The sequence below is a fragment of the Pelophylax lessonae genome (assembly GCF_965119305.1).
Source record: "Pelophylax lessonae genome assembly, chromosome: 8".
Classification (NCBI taxonomy): Eukaryota; Metazoa; Chordata; class Amphibia; order Anura; family Ranidae; genus Pelophylax; species Pelophylax lessonae.
The window spans coordinates 131418779-131439809 of NC_138775.1; the positions used below are offsets into that span (position 1 = coordinate 131418779).

A 21031-nucleotide genomic window follows, 5' to 3' on the forward strand; every position below is an offset into this window, starting at 1 on the left:
CCATTCAAAGCAATGGGCTGCTATCCCTATCCCTGTGCAAATATGGGCCGCTAACTCACATACATGTGAACCGCTAACCCGCATACATGTGAACCGCTAACCCGCATACATGTTAACCACGAACCCGCATACATGTGAACCGCCAACCCACATACATGTGAACCGCCAACCCACATACATGTGAACCAGGCCTAAAGCAATAGTAAAGTAATTTACAAATAAAAACACCGGTCCTCCTGCAGGTTATACCACTTCTGGACCGCAAGGATTTGCCCCCTTAATGACCAGGCCATCGGATCGGAGCGCCAGGACCAGTCATCACCAGGTAGGCCAGACACTGCTTGATGGCTATATAATAATGTAATGTGGGCTGCTATGCCTGTGTATCTATATATATATATATATATATATATATATATATATATATATATATATATATATATATATATATATATACTGCTATGCCCGTGTATGTATTTCTATATCTCCATCTATATCTCCATCTATCTCTCCATCTATCTTTCCATCTATATCTCCATCTATCTATCTGTATATCTATCTCTCCATCTATCTATCTAGTGACAGTGTATGGTAAAAAAAACTTGCAGACACTTGCTTGTAGAAGGCACCGTGTCTCTCTGAGCCTGGGAAGGAAGCATGTGGGTGTGTGCTGAGTGGGAGCTGTCTGATTGGTTACAGGGAGGAGCCAAGTCTCTCACTCTAGGATCATATTACAAGAGCTGTTTTCTATTGAGTGAGTGAACTGCTGAGTGAGGAATGAGTCATCCAAATGTATCAATTCACAAGTCAGACTTGAGGAGCAGATAAACTCTGTATTTTAAAAATGCCACAATAACAATACCGTGGGTATGCAATACCGCGATATATCGAATTACCGAAAACCGGTGTAACGTGAGAATTACCTACCCCGTGAGAAAAACCTCCCCTCGTCACTTCCGGCCAGGAACAGCTGAGCAGCGCAGCAGTGCGCATGCTCCCAGCCACGGATACCTAATAGAAAAGCTGAGGACCTGACTAATGCGCATGCGCACTAGTAGGAAATTATCACGGTGTCCGTGAAAATAACCTACCCACGCCACGCTTACATTAAAACAGCTGTGCTACAATATAAGTCATCTCCGCTCCTTTTCCTGTCACTCCCCTGATCTTGGCTAGTAAATATAAAAGCGGGTCTCGGCTCCATGATTTTTGTTCTCATACAGCCACCGCCGCTTTAATATTTACTAGCCGAGATGAGGGAAGTGACAGGGATAGGAGTGGAGATCACTTGTATTGCAGCAAAGCTGTTTTCATGTAAACGCCGCATTATACACAGTGCCGTGCAACCGGAAGTGACGAGGGTAGGTTTTTCTCACGGGTAGGTAATTCTCACGGAACACCGGCATATGTCTACATCCACCAGGGGCTTTTTTTTTTGACAGCTGTGAGTGAGCAGAGAATGGCTCGTGAATCGTGGAAATGCTGAATCAAGAGCGTGAGAAGGGTTGAATTGAGAATGCAATTTTTTTAATGATTATTCGTGCAGCTCTACGCGGTTATAAAACATTTCCAATTAAAAAAAAAAAAAAAAAAATCGAATTTCTTTATACTGAAATTTTAGACCAAAATGTGCTCGGTTACATCTTTGGTAAAAGAAAAAAAAAATCCCATTAAGTGTATAATAATTGGTTTGTGTGAAAGTTATAATATCTACAAACAATGGTATATATACACACTGGAATTTACGCAGCTACGCCAACCTCGTATTCAGGGTGATCGGCAACCTATAGTGGGACTGTGATAGTGTGGTGGGCAATCTGGTGCTAAGAGACCATTGCTGGGAGGTACACTAACTGACTGACATCAATAGTGACACTAAAACAGTAATCAGATACCACATAATACCCTACACTGTATTAACACTGGCTGGGAATGGGTTAACATCAAGGGGTAATCAAGGAGTTAGCAACTGAAATGTGTTTAATATGTGCTGCTTTTACTAACAGATCTGGATTTTAGAAACAGCCAGATCACTGATCTGTGTAATATTTATGGGTAAAGTTGATCCAGGGAATATCCGACTGCCTCTTGGGGGATCAGGAAGGATTTTTTCCCCTGCTGGAGCAAATTGGATTACACTTTGCTGGGGTTTTTGCCTTCTTTGTCAGTGGACAAACGTACAAAATCAGCAGGGGGTAAAATACTTCCCCCCTCACTGTACATACAGACACACTTACACATATATACAGTCATACATAAAACTAATTTTAATGGTATAGTATTCATATGAAAGTTGGATATGTTTTGAAGAATTCCTTATCTGTTGTCATGTAGAACATGATTTGTTTGTGTATTAAAGATATTGTAACCTGCTGTTGTAAAACTCTATATATGCCAACACGTGGTACTGGTTGTAAAAATGTGTCTGATCACTAAATGTGAAAGACATTTTTTTTTAGACTTGTCTTTTTATTTGTAATATTTTGGGAAATGACATTTCATTTTAAATTCATTTTTTTTTTTTTTTTTTTGGCTAATTGCACTTTAAAATTCCCATCTGTGCACATTCTATTTGTATTTCTTTAAATCTAAGATGTGGTGCCAGGTGATCACCTATCAATTTCTTCTTCTACCATAAAGTCTTTAATGCTTTAAAAGTCCAGAATCTGCTAAGCATAGGGCAGGTCCATCAGCTGTGCATTACATCCTAGGTCTTGGCGAGTGAAGGGTAAAAGTGTTCCATTCGTGATGGAACCATGTAGCACCTAGTGTCAGATTTAAATGTAGATTCAGCTGTAGTTATATTTATAGCCCATAAGGTGATTGTGGACCAGATTTGTTCTGTCCTGGATTTTGGTTCACTGAAGACTCTTCTCCCATTTAGAAATGCAAGCATGGCTTGTGTGTTTAGCTGAACAGTTAAAGTGCTTATAAATAGTGTTGAGCGAACACGGACTGTATTATTCGTGTTCGTACCGAATAATTGGATTTTTTGTACCCGAACACGGACACGGACACTTTACTGTATGTTCGGGTAAAAATCCGTGTTCGGTCGTTTTATTTCCGGGTTTTGCATGCTTTGGCGCTCTTTTCATGGCGGGCTTTCAACAGCCAATCAACAATCGTTTAACTGGTGTGCCTTAAGCCATCCCAGCCATGCCTGCAAATGTCTCAGTAGCTGTGATTGGCCGTCTGAAGCATGTGACCAAGTCTTTATAAGTTCGAGGCAGCCGCAGCGGCGTCATTATGCTGCTTAGATTCAGGGACAGAGCACACATCAACGTGCTGGCTGCTGATTAGGGAAAGATAGGCAGGAAAAAACCATTTGTGTCCGGATAGAATTGAGGGACAGGTCGGAGTGTTTAGGCAGGGCGAGTTGTAGGCATTTTAGGGATAGAGTCTGCTGAATTATATAGGGTCAGTGTCTTCTACAAACTACAATCGATATTGCTGTGTGGGGGGTGGGGTCTGCACTCAATCCTGATCTACGATCTCTTCTCAATCCTGTTAGGGACAGAGTCTGCTGAATTTTAGGGAAACTGTGTTCTACAAACTACAATCGATATTGCTGTGTGGTGTGGGATTGGAGATAGGCAGGTGTCAGTGATCCACATCCATTTTTCTGTGTGTGAGCTGCAGTGAACACAATCTTTTTGGGCTGCAGTGAACACAATCTTTTTGGGCTGCAGTGAACACAATCTTTTTGGGCTGCAGTGAACACAAACTTTTTGGGCTGCAGTGAACACAATCTTTTTGGGGTGCAGTGAACAAAATCTTTTTGGGGTGCAGTGAACACAATCCTTTTTGGTGTGCAGTGAACACAATCTTTGTGGGGTGCAGTGAACAAAATCCTTTGTGGGGTGCAGTGAACACAATCTTTTTGGGGTGCAGTGAACAAAATCCTTTTTGGGGTGCAGTGAACAACATCCTTTTTGGGGTGCAGTGAACACAATCTTTTTGGGCTGCAGTGAACACAATCTTTTTGGGGTGCAGTGAACAAAATCTTTTTGGGGTGCAGTGAACACAATCCTTTTTGGTGTGCAGTGAACACAATCTTTGTGGGGTGCAGTGAACAAAATCCTTTGTGGGGTGCAGTGAACACAATCTTTTTGGGGTGCAGTGAACAAAATCCTTTTTGGGGTGCAGTGAACAACATCCTTTTTGGGGTGCAGTGAACACAATCTTTTTGGGGTGCAGTGAACACAATCTTTTTGGGGTGCAGTGAACACAATCTTTATGGGGTGGAGTGAACAACATCCTTTTTGGGGTGCAGTGAACAAAATCCTTTTTGGGGTGCAGTGAACAAAATCATTTTTGGGGTGCAGTGAACACAATCTTTTTGGGGTGCAGTGAACACAATCTTTGTGGGGTGCAGTGAACACAATCTTTTTGGGGTGGAGTGAACAACATCCTTTTTGGGGTGCAGTGAACAACATCCTTTTTGGGGTGCAGTGAACACAATCTTTTTGGGGTGCAGTGAACACAATCTTTGTGGGGTACAGTGAACAGAATCTTTGTGGGGTGCAGTGAACACAATCTTTGGGGGGTACAGTGAACACAATCTTTGTGAGGTGCAGTGAACACAATCTTTGTGGGGTGCAGTGAACACAATCATTGTGGGGTGCAGTGAACTCAATCTTTGTGGGGTACAGTGAACACAATCTCATACTGAAGGTTTGAGGGTGCTGCCTGTTCCATACTCCCCCTACTCCTCATCTAGCCTTTTAGGGGTACAAACAATAGTAATTGGGGCCTAGTGTGGTTGTGTACGTGTGATATACATACACTTTTTTGGGATCATATTTTCTATTCCGCTATTTAATCAAAAACCTTTGGGGATCAGTTAAATTGGGGGATAGTCTGTGTTGGTACGTGTGAGAGAGATCCACCTTTCCAAGTTGTTGGGGTTCATCTCATACTTCTGAAGGTTTGAGGGTGCTGCCTGTTCCATACTCCCCCTACTCCTAGCCTTTTAGGGGTACAAACAATAGTAATTGGGGCCTAGTGTGGTTGTGTACGTGTGATATACATACACTTTTTTGGGATCATATTTTCTATTCCGCTATTTAATCAAAAACCTTTGGGGATCAGTTAAATTGGGGGATAGTCTGTGTTGGTACGTGTGAGAGAGATCCACCTTTCCAAGTTGTTGGGGTTCATCTCATACTTCTGAAGGTTTGAGGGTGCTGCCTGTTCCATACTCCCCCTACTCCTAGCCTTTTAGGGGTACAAACAATAGTAATTGGGGCCTAGTGTGGTTGTGTACGTGTGATATACATACACTTTTTTGGGATCATATTTTCTATTCCGCTATTTAATCAAAAACCTTTGGGGATCAGTTAAATTGGGGGATAGTCTGTGTTGGTACGTGTGAGAGAGATCCACCTTTCCAAGTTGTTGGGGTTCATCTCATACTTCTGAAGGTTTGAGGGTGCTGCCTGTTCCATACTCCCCCTACTCCTAGCCTTTTAGGGGTACAAACAATAGTAATTGGGGCCTAGTGTGGTTGTGTACGTGTGATATACATACACTTTTTTGGGATCATATTTTCTATTCCGCTATTTAATCAAAAACCTTTGGGGATCAGTTAAATTGGGGGATAGTCTGTGTTGGTACGTGTGAGAGAGATCCACCTTTCCAAGTTGTTGAGGTTCATCTCATACTTCTGAAGGTTTGAGGGTGCTGCCTGTTCCATACTCCCCCTACTCCTAGCCTTTTAGGGGTACAAACAATAGTAATTGGGGCCTAGTGTGGTTGTGTACGTGTGATATACATACACTTTTTTGGGATCATATTTTCTATTCCGCTATTTAATCAAAAACCTTTGGGGATCAGTTAAATTGGGGGATAGTCTGTGTTGGTACGTGTGAGAGAGATCCACCTTTCCAAGTTGTTGGGGTTCATCTCATACTTCTGAAGGTTTGAGGGTGCTGCCTGTTCCATACTCCCCCTACTCCTAGCCTTTTAGGGGTACAAACAATAGTAATTGGGGCCTAGTGTGGTTGTGTACGTGTGATATACATACACTTTTTTGGGATCATATTTTCTATTCCGCTATTTAATCAAAAACCTTTGGGGATCAGTTAAATTGGGGGATAGTCTGTGTTGGTACGTGTGAGAGAGATCCACCTTTCCAAGTTGTTGAGGTTCATCTCATACTTCTGAAGGTTTGAGGGTGCTGCCTGTTCCATACTCCCCCTACTCCTAGCCTTTTAGGGGTACAAACAATAGTAATTGGGGCCTAGTGTGGTTGTGTACGTGTGATATACATACACTTTTTTGGGATCATATTTTCTATTCCGCTATTTAATCAAAAACCTTTGGGGATCAGTTAAATTGGGGGATAGTCTGTGTTGGTACGTGTGAGAGAGATCCACCTTTCCAAGTTGTTGGGGTTCATCTCATACTTCTGAAGGTTTGAGGGTGCTGCCTGTTCCATACTCCCCCTACTCCTAGCCTTTTAGGGGTACAAACAATAGTAATTGGGGCCTAGTGTGGTTGTGTACGTGTGATATACATACACTTTTTTGGGATCATATTTTCTATTCCGCTATTTAATCAAAAACCTTTGGGGATCAGTTAAATTGGGGGATAGTCTGTGTTGGTACGTGTGAGAGAGATCCACCTTTCCAAGTTGTTGGGGTTCATCTCATACTTCTGAAGGTTTGAGGGTGCTGCCTGTTCCATACTCCCCCTACTCCTAGCCTTTTAGGGGTACAAACAATAGTAATTGGGGCCTAGTGTGGTTGTGTACGTGTGATATACATACACTTTTTTGGGATCATATTTTCTATTCCGCTATTTAATCAAAAACCTTTGGGGATCAGTTAAATTGGGGGATAGTCTGTGTTGGTACGTGTGAGAGAGATCCACCTTTCCAAGTTGTTGGGGTTCATCTCATACTTCTGAAGGTTTGAGGGTGCTGCCTGTTCCATACTCCCCCTACTCCTAGCCTTTTAGGGGTACAAACAATAGTAATTGGGGCCTAGTGTGGTTGTGTACGTGTGATATACATACACTTTTTTGGGATCATATTTTCTATTCCGCTATTTAATCAAAAACCTTTGGGGATCAGTTAAATTGGGGGATAGTCTGTGTTGGTACGTGTGAGAGAGATCCACCTTTCCAAGTTGTTGGGGTTCATCTCATACTTCTGAAGGTTTGAGGGTGCTGCCTGTTCCATACTCCCCCTACTCCTAGCCTTTTAGGGGTACAAACAATAGTAATTGGGGCCTAGTGTGGTTGTGTACGTGTGATATACATACACTTTTTTGGGATCATATTTTCTATTCCGCTATTTAATCAAAAACCTTTGGGGATCAGTTAAATTGGGGGATAGTCTGTGTTGGTACGTGTGAGAGAGATCCACCTTTCCAAGTTGTTGAGGTTCATCTCATACTTCTGAAGGTTTGAGGGTGCTGCCTGTTCCATACTCCCCCTACTCCTAGCCTTTTAGGGGTACAAACAATAGTAATTGGGGCCTAGTGTGGTTGTGTACGTGTGATATACATACACTTTTTTGGGATCATATTTTCTATTCCGCTATTTAATCAAAAACCTTTGGGGATCAGTTAAATTGGGGGATAGTCTGTGTTGGTACGTGTGAGAGAGATCCACCTTTCCAAGTTGTTGGGGTTCATCTCATACTTCTGAAGGTTTGAGGGTGCTGCCTGTTCCATACTCCCCCTACTCCTAGCCTTTTAGGGGTACAAACAATAGTAATTGGGGCCTAGTGTGGTTGTGTACGTGCGAGATACATACACTTTTTTTGATCATATTTCCTATTCCGCTATTCAATAAAAACCTTTGAGGATCAATTGAATTGCGGGATAGTCTGTGTCGGTACGTGTGAGAGAGATCCACCTTTCCAAGTTGTTGGGGTTCATCTCATACTTCTGAAGGTTTGAGGGTGCTGCCTGTTCCATACCCCCCCTACTCCTCATCTAGCCTTTTAGGGGTACAAACAATAGTAATTGGGGCCTAGTGTGGTTGTGTACGTGCGAGATACATACACTTTTTTTGATCATATTTCCTATTCCGCTATTCAATAAAAACCTTTGAGGATCAATTGAATTGCGGGATAGTCTGTGTCGGTACGTGTGAGAGAGATCCACCTTTCCAAGTTGTTGGGGTTCATCTCATACTTCTGAAGGTTTGAGGGTGCTGCCTGTTCCATACTCCCCCTACTCCTCATCTAGCCTTTTAGGGGTACAAACAATAGTAATTGGGGCCTAGTGTGGTTGTGTACGTGTGATATACATACACTTTTTTTGGATCATATTTTCTATTCCGCTATTCAATAAAAACCTTTCTAGGGCAAGATCTTAAATTACAGAAATATGAGGAGACCGTCAAATAAGGGCCGTGGCCTGGGTCGTGGTGCTGCTGGTAGAGCTCCTGTTGCAAGGAGAGGACATGGTCGATCTGTGCCAGCTACACGCACAAGTGAAACACCTTCCTCAAGTGTGAGTAGGCGACAGAACCTGCATCAGTATTTGGTAGGGCATCAAACGCCCCTAGAAGTGATGAGGCCAGAACAAGTTGAGGCGATAGTAGATTGGTTTGCTGCTGACAGTGCCTCCAGTTCCTTCACATTGTCTCCCACCCAGTCTACTGCAGAAAGGTCAGAGTTGGCACCTGCAGCCAATGTCCAACCGTCTTTCACCTCACCCCCTTGCAAATCAGGCCAGCAGTCTGAGCCCCAAGCCATACAGCAGTCTCTTATTCTTTTTGAGGACTCTGTCAGCAGGGTTTCCCAGGGCCATCCACCTAGCCCTGCCCCAGAAGTGGAAGAGATTGAGTGCAGCGATGCCCAACCACTTATTTCTCAAGATGAGTACATGCAAGGATCATCGCAGCACGTCTCCGATGATGACGAAACGCAGGTGCCAACTGCTGCGGCGTTCAGCATTGTGGAGACCGACAAGGAGGGCAGGGGTGAAGACTGGGTGGAAGATGATGTGGAGGACGATGAGGTCCTCGACCCCACATAGAATGAACGTCATGCAGGTGAACTGAGTAGTTTGGAGGAAGAGGCGGTGGTCGCACAGAGCCACCAGCACAGCAGAAGAGGGAGCAGGGTGCAGAAGCGGAGCGGCCGTGCCCTAGACACTACGCCCGCTACTGCCCAACGCAGCAAGGGAACGAGCGCACCAAAGTCAGCTCAAAGGAGTTCTCTAGCGTGGAAGTTCTTTAGAAAATGTGCTGATGACAGGACACGAGTGGTTTGCACCCTGTGCAATCAGAGCTTGAAGCGAGGCATGAACCTTCTCAACCTGAGCACAACCTGCATGATCAGGCATCTAAGTGCAAAGCACGAGCTGCAGTGGAGTACACACCTTCAAAACCAAGAAACGTCTCTGGCTCATCCTGCTTCCTCTTCTGCTGCAGTCTCGGCCGCTCCAGCCACATCTGTAGTGATACCGGCACCTGCCACCCCGCAAACAGACGATCTGTCAGCAACACCACCACCTGGGTCACCAACAACCATCTCCACAATGTCCCGTGGAAGCGTTCAGCTTTCCATCTCCCAAACACTTGAGAGGAAGAGGAAGTACCCCCCTACCCACCCGCGATCCCTGGCCCTGAATGCCAGCATTTCAAAATTATTGGCCTTTGAAATGCTGTCATTCCGTCTGGTGGAGACGCACAGTTTTAAAAACCTTATGTCGGTGGCTGTCCCACAGTACGTCGTGCCCAGCCGCCACTACTTTTCCAGGCAAGCCATCCCTTCCCTGCACAACCAAGTGGGGGAAAAAATCAGGTGTGCACTGCGCAACGCCATCTGTGCCAAGGTCCACCTAACTACGGATACGTGGACCAGTAAGCACGGTCAGGGGCGTTATATCTCCCTAACGGCACACTGGGTAAATGCAGTGGCGGATGGGCCTGAGGCGGATAGCAATTTGGCGCATGTCCTTCCACCACCGAGGATTGCAGGGCGCTTCAGTTTGCCTCCTGTTCCTAACTCCTCCTACTCCGCTTCCTCATCCTCTACCGCCTCCTCATCCGGACAGCGTAACACCTTCACCACCAACTTCAGCACGGCCAGGGGTAAACGACAGCAGGCAGTTTTACAACTTGCCTGTTTGGGGGACAAACCACACACCGCGCAGGAGTTGTGGAGGAGCATGGAACAGCAGACAAATGAGTGGTTGCTGCCAGCGAGCCTCAAGCCCGGCCTGGTGGTGTGCGATAACGGGCGAAATCTCATAGCAGCTCTGGGCCTAGCCGGTTTGACGCACATCCCTTGCCTGGCGCATGTGCTGAATTTGGTGGTGCAGAGGTTCCTTAAAAACTACCCCGATATGTCAGAGCTGCTGCAGAAAGTGCGGGCCGTTTGTGCGCACTTTCGGCGTTCTCACCCTGCTGCTGCTCGCCTGGCAGCGCTGCAGCGTAACTTCGGCCTTCCCGCTCACCGCCTCATATGTGACGTGCCCACAAGGTGGAACTCCACCTTGCACATGCTGGAAAGACTGTGCGAGCAGCAGCAGGCCATAGTGGAGTTTCAGCTGCAGCACGCACGCGTGAGTCGCTCTGCGGAACAGCACCACTTCACCACCAATAACTGGGCCTCCATGCGAGACCTGTGTGCCTTGTTGCGCTGTTTTGAGTACTCCACCAACATGGCCAGTGGCAATGACGCCGTTCTCAGCTTAACTATCCCACTTCTATGCCTCCTTGAAAAAACAATTCGGGCGATGATGGAAGAGGATGTGGCACAGGATGAGGAGGAGGAGGAGGATGAAGAGGTAACATTTCCAAGGCTTTCAGGGCAGTCATTCGCAAGGGGCTCCGAGGGTGGGTTCCTGCACACGCAAACGCCAGGGACGCAATTGTCCAGCAGGGGCACAGTTCTGGAGGATGAGGAGGATGAGGAGGAGGAGGAGCTGGAGGAGGAGATGGAACCATGTTCACAGCAGGGTGGCACCCAGGCCAGCTCATGGCCATCACTGGTGCGTGGCTGGGGGGATACAGAGGACACGGACCATACACCTCCCACAGAGGACAGCCTTTCGTTGCCTCTGGGCAGCCTGGCACACATGAGCGATTACATGCTGCAGTGTCTCCACAACGACCGCCGAGTTGCCCACATTCTAACTTGTGCTGATTACTGGGTGGCCACGCTGCTGGATCCCCGTTACAAGGACAACGTACCGTCCTTAATTCACTCACTGGAGCGCGATCGCAAGATGCGCGAGTACAAGCGCACGCTGGTAGACGCCATGCTGCTGGCATTCCCATCTGACAGCGGGGCCACAGTGGAAGCACAAGGCAGAGGAGGAGGAGGAGGAGGTCGCCAACGCAACCAGGGCACCGCCAGCACCTCAGAAGGCAGGGTTAGCATGGCCGAAATGTGGAAAAGCTTTGTCAGCACGCCACAACAAACAGCAGCACCAGCAGCTCAGATGGAACGTCTTAGCAGGAGGCAGCATTTTACCAACATGGTGGAGCAGTATGTGTGCACACGCCTACATGTAGTGAATGACGGGTCTGCCCCCTTCAACTTCTGGGTCTCCAAATTGGGCACATGGCCTGAGCTTGCCCTTTACGCCTTGGAGGTGCTGGCGTGCCCTGCAGCCAGTGTATTATCTGAACGGGTATTTAGCACGGCTGGGGGCGTTATAACAGACAAGCGCAGCCGCCTGTCCAGAGACAATGTGGACAAGCTCACGTTCATTAAAATGAACCAGGCATGGATCCCACGGGACTTTTCCGTACCTTATGCAGAATAGCAATGGATACCGACCTTACCCACCCATTGTTCCATTTTTGCTCTTTCTCACTCTTTTGGGGTGTACCCTCATTTAAAATTTGTGAAAAGAAGCAGTGTTGGCTACCTCGTCCTCCTCCTCAGGGCCAGATTAATGTAGGGGCTATTGGAGCTGCAGCTCCAGGCCCCTACCTTTTATATAGGCCCCGGGTTGGCCATATTCACTGTTACCGCTCTTCTGTCACTTGTAAACACAGAAGTCTGGCTTCTATGCTCGCTTCCCCAGGCAGCACCCTCAGAACCTCCCCACACAGCGTGAAGGCCGGACAAGGAGGGACAGTTGGCGATGCATGGATGTGTTTATGGGCTTCAGAGACAGCATCCCATGTTGAATTAGGCATGCATGGCTGCACCCTTCCTCCTCTGGGTGCATGGCAAGGCACGGCCCTAAGGCCCTTCAAAATCCTCAGCACCAAGCCCATGATGCTGTTAATCCGGCCCTGGTCCTCCTCCACCGCCGCTTCCACCTACACCGCCCATAGGTGTGCGCAGCCTATTGCATTAAGGTGTGCACCCCAAAGTTGAAATACACATGCATGTGTTTGCCAGCAGGGAGAGTAATGTATCGGGGCCATGTACCTGTAGGCAAGGAGAAATAGAGCAGAGCAGGTCCCAGGGAGATCTTTCCCATCTCCTCACTGGCAATGCTATGTGCCCTAGGTGATTAGGGTGTGCCCAGGCACACCCAGCACACCCTGTGCGCACGCCTATGTCACCGCCACATCCACCACCACCTCAACCTCCCTCCTACTCCATATGGGCCTCGTCCTTCAGAGATGAAGAACATTGTTTTATTTTTCAGTTTTTTTTTGTTGTTTTAAGTTATTTCCCTATCCACATTTGTTTGCAGAGCACTTGCCATGCTCTTAATTACGTTTTGCTGCCATTTGCAGCACTCTAGCCCTTTCCTTTGGTGTTTTAGAGCCATTTTAGTGCCTTAAAGTTCGGGTCCCCATTGACTTCAATGGGGTTCGGTGTCCGGGAAAAGTTCGGTAAAAGTCCGGGACACGGACCCGGACTTTTTTTTAAAGTTCGGCCGAACCCGTCGAACACGGACATCTAGGTGTCCGCTCAACCCTACTTATAAAGCCTACATGTTTTGCCTTAATGCATTCCTTGTATTAAAGCGGTAGTATCCCGCTTTTTGACACTTTTACCTACAGGTAAGCCTATAATAAGGCTTACCTGTAGGTACAAATAATATCTCCTAAACCGGCATGGTTTAGGAGATATTTACAGTGCATGCAGCCGCTCTCGTCATCGCGGCTCCGGCCAATCATCGCGCCGGAGCCGTCTCTTCCGGCCAATCAACGCGCCGGAGCCGCCGAACCCTGAAGAGACGGCGAGGGATCATGGCAGCGCCCGCAGCGATGTCCGGGGGTCCGTGTCGGGGCTTCGTTCTAAGGTAAGTTACACATAATGGGCTAGTATGCGATGCATACTAGCCCATTATGCCTTTGTCTTGCAGGTTTTCTTTTTTTTTTTTTTTTTCTAGGGTTTACAACCGCTTTAAGGTGAAAAATGTTTAGGTAGTAGAATCCCCTCCTCACTGCCCATTATACTTACCCAAGCCCTCATTCGATCCAGTGCTGTGCCTGTCTGAAGCGGCTTTCTACCCTCATTTCCTGGTCTGACAGGCTTTGCTGCATCTTCCAAAAGGGGACACTCGCCAGAAAGGAGGAGCCAGAAGCGCTGGCTGGGGACCCAAGAAGAGGAGGTTTGGGGCCACTTTGTGCAATGGAATTCTGGCTCCTCTTCTCAGACACGTGTCCCCATAGGAAGTCCCTCTCTCATCTGACTTTGATTGACAGCAGCGCCTCAGCAAACCCTGTGAGACTAGGAAGCGAGGGGTGAAAGCCACTGCAAATGGACATAGCACTGGATCAAATGACGGCTCAGGTAAGTAAAGGGGAGGGAGGATACTACTGCTAAAACATTTTTTACCTTAATGCAAGGAATGCACTTAAGTAAAAAATGTTTAGGCTTTATTAACACTTTAACTGCCCAATGAAACACACAAGACATGCTTACATTTTCAAAAAGAGAGAAGGATCTTCAGCACACCAAAACCCGGACAGACTGGCAACAAATTTGGTCCGCGAACACCACACACATGTGCTATAAATATAACCACAGCAAATTCTGCATTTAAATCTGATACTAGGTGGTACATGGTCCTATCACGGCTGGCACACTTTCACGCTTCACAGTAAACCTGTGTTTTTTGTTTTTTTAAATGTTTGCATTTACAATCACCTTAAGCATGTAATAATGGACTTTTTTTTTATAGCAGTTTTGTGGGTATATGAGGATCCTGAGATCATGTTTTTTGTACTATTTTCATGGATCTGTATTATTATTAGGTTTATCCCGTTTATTAGGACCAGCTTTGCCCTAAACCATGCTTTTTCTAGTATATTTTTTGCAAAATATAATATTGCATTCTATATATAGTACTCAAGTATCCACTAATTATATCATTAAAAAAATGTATGAACTCTTGGACATTGGTATAGCACTATCATTAGATTATTACTATGTAATAATCATCAAATCATTATTAAAATGTGTAAATATAAAAAGCCAACAGGGGTTTTATCCTTCCCTCTACTCTTCTAAAAATAACATGTTTATTTTTGTGCTGCTGTTGGGAGGATAATCAGGAAGATAAAAAAAGGAAGATTAATTCTTCTCATTTGATATGCTGGCTTATTAGGTAACATTTTAGTAGAGGGTCATATTAATGGGGTTCTTACACATTCAGTGAGAAAGAAGAAAACCCTTCAGTCTTAGGCTGGCCATACACTATACAATTTTCTTGTTCAACTTTCCTTTAGATTTACCAAAACCATGTAATATAGGGTCAAACCTAAACACTTTCAATTTGTATGCAGTCAGACAGGCCCTTGCACTACATAGTTTAAGGTAAATCTAAAGGAAATTGAATAAGAAAATTGTATAGTGTATGGCCAGCCTTAGACTGGTGCAGAGAAATGTGGTAGAGACCCACTGATATCAAGACAACCACCTCTGCTGTTCCTGACCCCAAAGCTAAAAGCCTTTTTAAGATGTTGCTAGGGATTTTGAAAATGCTAATGTAAAATCAAGCCTCATAGGGTAAATGGCTTAAATTCCCCAACTACAGATACTAATGGAGACTTAACATCATGTAGGGCACATTGTTCTGTCCATTATAATGTAGTAATGCTCATAAAATCAACATTTTACAGCAATAATGAATTCTGGACTTGCGACAGCTGCTGTTACTTTAGTGCATAAGGGTCTGGAATAGGCAATTATTTTCATATGAACATCAAACAAATCTAATGTAGCAAATTTAAAAATTCCAAAATAATGAATTCATGGAAACAAATCAGGGAGAGCCCTCTTACCTGTGGATGCACTTATTAAAGTTAGAAGTTTGGATGTCCCAGTTAAAAGACACGTGTCATTTTGATGGGTTTTCAAAACCAGTTGCCCACACCGAATGCTCCTGAGAAACTCCTGAAAATTTCTCTTCCACAGCAAACTCCCATTAATGCCCGAAAGTGCAGAAATACTGGGCTCCTGTTCTAAAACAGCTACAAAAGAGAAGGTAACATTGCAGATTTCTAGTTACACAACACAAGAGTACAGGAATGTGCATTGGAATAAAGCAATTACAGCTTACCAAGTGAAGTGTTGGCATTGGGTGATACAGACAACAGGAGAACATCAGGTACTCCATCCTTATTCACATCAAACAACTCCATTGGAGAGGACACCTCTGCGGGGGGGAAACAAACACACACCCCATGAAAATGTACTGTATATCCACTGAATTCATAATTTATTTTTTACTAATAAAAAAAAAAATAAAAAAGATCACAGTTTTGTCCAATGTACTAAATAATGAACAAAATAATTGCAGCGTTGCAAAATTTTCTGATCACCCACAAAATCCGATCACACAATTTTCCTTTTCCAGTAAACAAATTATTGCACATGAATGAAATCACAGATCATATAACCTGCTTCAACAAAATCATAGCATTTTATCGTTCAGTTTTAGCTATATATTGCAGCATGTTTATGGGTTATATAATTTAGTCTAGTATCCATTAAACTATTTAAAGACAATGTTTAGTGTTTTATATATATTTTATTTACCTAAAATTTGTAAGACTTATAAACAATTTTGATATGTTGATTAAAAAAACATATTTTCATTTACAGCCAGCACGTGGAGTTTTTCATGTGTTTACCTTTATTTAGCTGTTCCGATGAAAAATCCTGGTACAAAACGAAATAGTTTATGATGAAATTTACACAGGAGTGATTCTGTAGTAGGAGACCAAGAGCGGTCAGTAACAGCTTGGTCGCCACGCTATGAGCAAACTATATATTCTGGAGTGTTTATACAGTGCATCTGGAAAATATTCACAGGGCTTCACTTTTTCCACATTTTGTTATGTTACAGCCTTATTCCAAAATGGATTCAATTCATTATTTTGCTCAAAATTCTACAAACAATAACCCATAATGACAATGTTAAAGAAGTTTGGTTGGAGATGGATACTCTGCTCTGAGGCTCCGACTACCGGAACGGCACCAGCGACATTCGGTATTGATCCGCACTGCACCGATGCTTCAAAAGAGCATTATTATAGGATCCCTGTACCTGTCAGCGGCTTGGCGGCAAAGAGGAAGGAAGAGAAGCTGCCTCAAAAACTCACAACCTTAATGTTCCTGCCCGCAGACTGGCGAGGACAAGATGGCGCCGGAGACGCAGCCCTACAAACCAGCTCAATCCCCCTTCAGCCATCCCGACCTGAGTCTGCACCCACACAAGACAGCACCTCAATAGAGATGACCAATGCTGCAGCAAACACTGAAGAATCCCCTCCTGGCACTTCGACCACTGGAAGCCCAGCCAAGGCTAGGATGAGGATGGATCCCACATCATCTGCCACATTGGAAGTGAGCCAGCCACTTTTTTATTCTGGGCCTCAGATATCACAACCCGATGCCATAACTATGTACTCGACTGTAAACCAGCCTGTTATGGACACAACACTTAAGGATATGGTAATATCCTGAAGTACCTTACAGTCTGATATGCTATCCTTTATGCAGCAATTTAAACAAGAGGTTACCATCCTAAGAGATAGAATATCACATATGGAAACTAAAATGGATGCATGTGTGACTACTGTCAATGAGCTCATAGACACCCAAGCTGACCACAACACCAAACATAACTGGGTTAAAGATAAGCTAGCAGACCTGAAGGATAGAAAATGCTGGAAAAATATCAAGATCAGGGGAATTTCTGAAGCAATACAATCCCAAGATCTATCTCCATATGTCCGAAGCTTAATCAGAGCTATGTTACCAGAGCTCAAGAACATAGAACTGGTCATCGATCGTATCCACAGGCTTCCAAAGCCCACGCAGCTATCAGACAAAATACCCAGGGATGTTATCCACCATATTCATTTTTTCCATGTTAAAAATCAACTCATGTAAAACGCACGCACCATAGGATCTCTGCCTGAACCCTATACCCACCTGTAAATCTATGCTGCCCTATCACAGCACACCTTACAAAAACACAGGCAACTAAACAATAATACTAAAGCCTTGCGCAAACACAAGATCCCATATCAATGGATCAACCCCGCCAAGCTCATGGTCCCCTACCAAGGCTCTAAACAAATAATAGCATCCCATGAAGAGGGCCTACATCGCCTTAATAGATGGGGAATCTTATCAAACCTTGAACCACACAGTACCCAAAATGCAGAAAGAAAATTCCATCCCACAGCCGCCCGATGCCGCAGGGCACCAACGCTGATTTCACTCCGCGGATGACACAATCTACAATGCCTGCTCCGATACCAGCTAGCCTACAGCTATACAAGAACTATTTACCCCCACACTCTCCCTGCACATATTTGTGCTTGTTCAGGAAGTTATGTATACTACTTCTCCTTTATTGCTTTTAAGGTTATTCATCTTTCTCTTTTTTTTTTTTTTCACTTTTTTTTTTCTGCAACTACTAAAAAAGTACAAGATGTATCAACCTGTTACGGTACACATTCACGTTGGTCCAACCTCCTTGGCACCATCCATCCAATCCAACCAGACCACCAGTACAACCAATGACAAGTACAGTAACCGCAACCTACACATCGTGCACTACCACTATCAAGCGGATATCCATCAACACCAAAGGACTCAACCATCCAGCCAAGCCCTCCTCCCTATGGAAGCTGGCACTATCAACTCAATGCGACATTATATGTGCACAAGAAACGCACTTCCATGCAAACCACCAACCCATCTGCTCCCATAAACAATTTCCCAACATATTCACTGCAAGCGGGAATGCAAAAAAGAGAGGAGTTTTAGTGACTATCCCCTTCCATCTCATCTCGAAAATAGCTTCCTAAGAAAACTTCACAAAAAAAATAACTACAGTTTGCCAGGGCTCCCTCATTTGGTACGGGGACTTTAACATTACCCACAACCCTCACCTCAACTCTACAAACTCTTCTACATGTGGAAAGCCGAGCTTGGACCTGCTTCTGAAGGACCTTCAACTGTACGACGTTTGGCGCTACCAACATGCCGGGGTATGTGATTTCACCTTCCTTTCCACATGCCATAATTCCTACTCCCACATTGATCTATTCCTTATGGATCAATGGCTCCTACAAAAAATGAATACCTCAGAAATCATGACAGCCACATGGTCAGACCATGCACCTGTTCGCATCACAATTGAAGAATACCCAAAGACTAGCCCTACCTTTCTATGGCGAATTAACTCATATCTACTACAGGCAACTTTTTATACTGCATCCCTTAAAAGAACACTAAAGAATACAGGTTCAGTCTCTGATCCAGCCACCTTATGGGTGGCGCACAAAGCATATATGCACGGAGTATTTATTAAATTGGGTTCTAGGGTGAGGAGGGAGAGGATGCAGCAGATCAAGAGACTCGCCAATGAAATCCAAAATATCGATTCACTAAAGAAAAAGCCCCCTAAACCTGATCTCAAAACAAAATTAGGACACCTACGCTTAGAACTTAGAACCCCATTAGGCAATATATTTGAAAAATGACAGAAACGCCTAACAATTACCTACTATATGTCGGGGAACAAAGCAGGTAAACTTCTATCCCATATGACTAAAGGTCATCGCCTAAAAAGCCATATAGAAACATAGAATGTGTCGGCAGATAAGAACCATTTGGCCCATCTAGTCTGCCCAATATATCTGAATCCTATGAATAGTCCCTGGCCCTATCTTGTATGAAGGATAGCCTTATGCCTATCCCATGCATGCTTAAACTCCTTCACTGTATTTGCAGCTACCACTTCTGCAGGAAGGTTATTCCATGCATCCACTACTCTCTCAGTAAAGTAATACTTCCTCATATTACTTTTAAACCTTTGCCCCTCTAATTTAAAACTGTGTCCTCTTGTGGTAGTTTTTCTTCTTTTAAATATGCTCTCCTCCTTTACCGAGTTGATTCCCTTTATGTATTTAAAAGTTTCTATCATATCTCCTCTGTCTCTTCTTTCTTCCAAGCTATACATGTTAAGGTCCTTTAACCTTTCCTGGTAAGTTTTTTCCTGCAATCCATGTACTAGTTTAGTAGCTCTTCTCTGGACTCTCTCTAGAGTATCTATATCCTTCTGGAGATATGGCCTCCAGTACTGCGCACAATACTCCAGGTGAGGTCTCACCAGTGTTCTGTACAGCGGCATAAGCACTTCTCTCTTTCTACTGCTTATACCTCTCCCTATACATCCAAGCATTCTGCTGGCATTTCGTGCTGCTCTATTACATTGTCTTCCCACCTTTAAGTCTTCTGAAATAATTACTCCTAAATCCCTTTCCTCAGATACTGAGGTCAGGACTGTGTCAAATATTCTATATTCTGCCCATATCCCCTACTTAATCCACCCAACAGCTAAAAAGCTACTGACCAATCCACAATCGATTGCCAATGCGTTCAGCACATACTATAGCTCACTCTATAATCTCAAGGATGACCACTCCATACATCAATCTACCCCAGCTGAAATTCAGTCCTTTCTCAATGCAATTAAGCTACCAAGCATATCCACTACCCAACTGGGAAACCTTAACAAACCCTTCAGCTGCTCAGAAATTAATGCAGCTATCGAATCCCTCCCAAACAACAAATCCCCAGGCCCTGATTGTTTCACCAGGGAATATTACAAGCACTTCAAAGATATATTGTTAATCCCTATATGCAGACTATTCGATGCTGCCGCCGCCTCATCCTCCTTTCCCACAGAAATGTTAAATGCTTTGATTGTGACCTTGCTGAGGCCAGGGAAGGACCACTCTCCCCCCCCCCCCCCCAAAACTTCCAACCTACTTCCCTTCTGAACCACGATTTGAAAATATACACCAAAATAATAGCGAACCGCCTAGTTGAAGTTCTGCCTGACCTTATCCACCAACCAATCTGGCTTCAGGAAGGATCGCCAGGCGTCGGATGCCACCCGCTGCTTAATCAACATTATCCACCATGCAGGCGAATTCCAAGTGCCTTCTTTGTTCCTCTCACTGGACCCAGAGAAGGCATTTGATAAGAGTACACTGGTCCTATTTAAGGATGAGTCTACAAAAATTTGGCTTCCAGGGTCACATACTCTCTGCAATTCTGGCTCTTTACTCACACTAATCACCTCAAGTCTACTGTTCATCTACGCTCTCTACACCATTTCAAATTACAAATGGTACTGGACAAGGGTGCCCCCTATCACCCCTCATCTTAAATTTGGCCATGGAGCCACTGGCAGAGAATGGGTGAGCCAACCAAAATATATCAGGGTTCCAAATTGGCCCAAATGAACACAAAATTAATCTATTTGCGGACGATGTTATCCTCATGATCTCGAGACCTGCATCCTCCCTGGCTTCGGTACAACATACACTCTCTGAATTTAGCAAAGTGTCTTACTATAAAACGAATGCCACCAAATCACATATCCTAGACTTGGGCATTCAGCTCGCACTTCACTTGCCGACCACCCCACGCAGATTTTCTGCGGCAGGGCCGCTCAGCTGCGCATAATCATGTAGATCTACGTGATTATGTGCACGCAATCTTGGTGGTGCGCGCGTTTGCCACCGGGGCCGCGCTCCTACTGTGATTAGACGCAGCGGGAGCCAGACCGCGGGAGGAGCAGGCTCGATCGCCGCCGGCCTCCCGCAATCTTCGGGGAAA

At 44.8% G+C, this 21031-nt stretch overlaps 1 protein-coding gene across 1 annotated transcript in view; it reads right to left on the reverse strand.

The window, feature by feature from the left end:
- FAM234B (family with sequence similarity 234 member B) overlaps positions 1 to 21031 on the reverse strand; it is a 151014-nt gene that overhangs the window by 56057 nt on the left and 73926 nt on the right. Inside the window, exons 3-4 of the mRNA XM_082265796.1 lie at positions 15444 to 15539; positions 15166 to 15354 (exon numbers count right to left, since the gene is read on the reverse strand). Of these exons, the coding sequence (XP_082121922.1) occupies positions 15166 to 15354; positions 15444 to 15539 (285 nt within the window). The remainder of the gene's footprint in view (positions 1 to 15165; positions 15355 to 15443; positions 15540 to 21031) is intronic.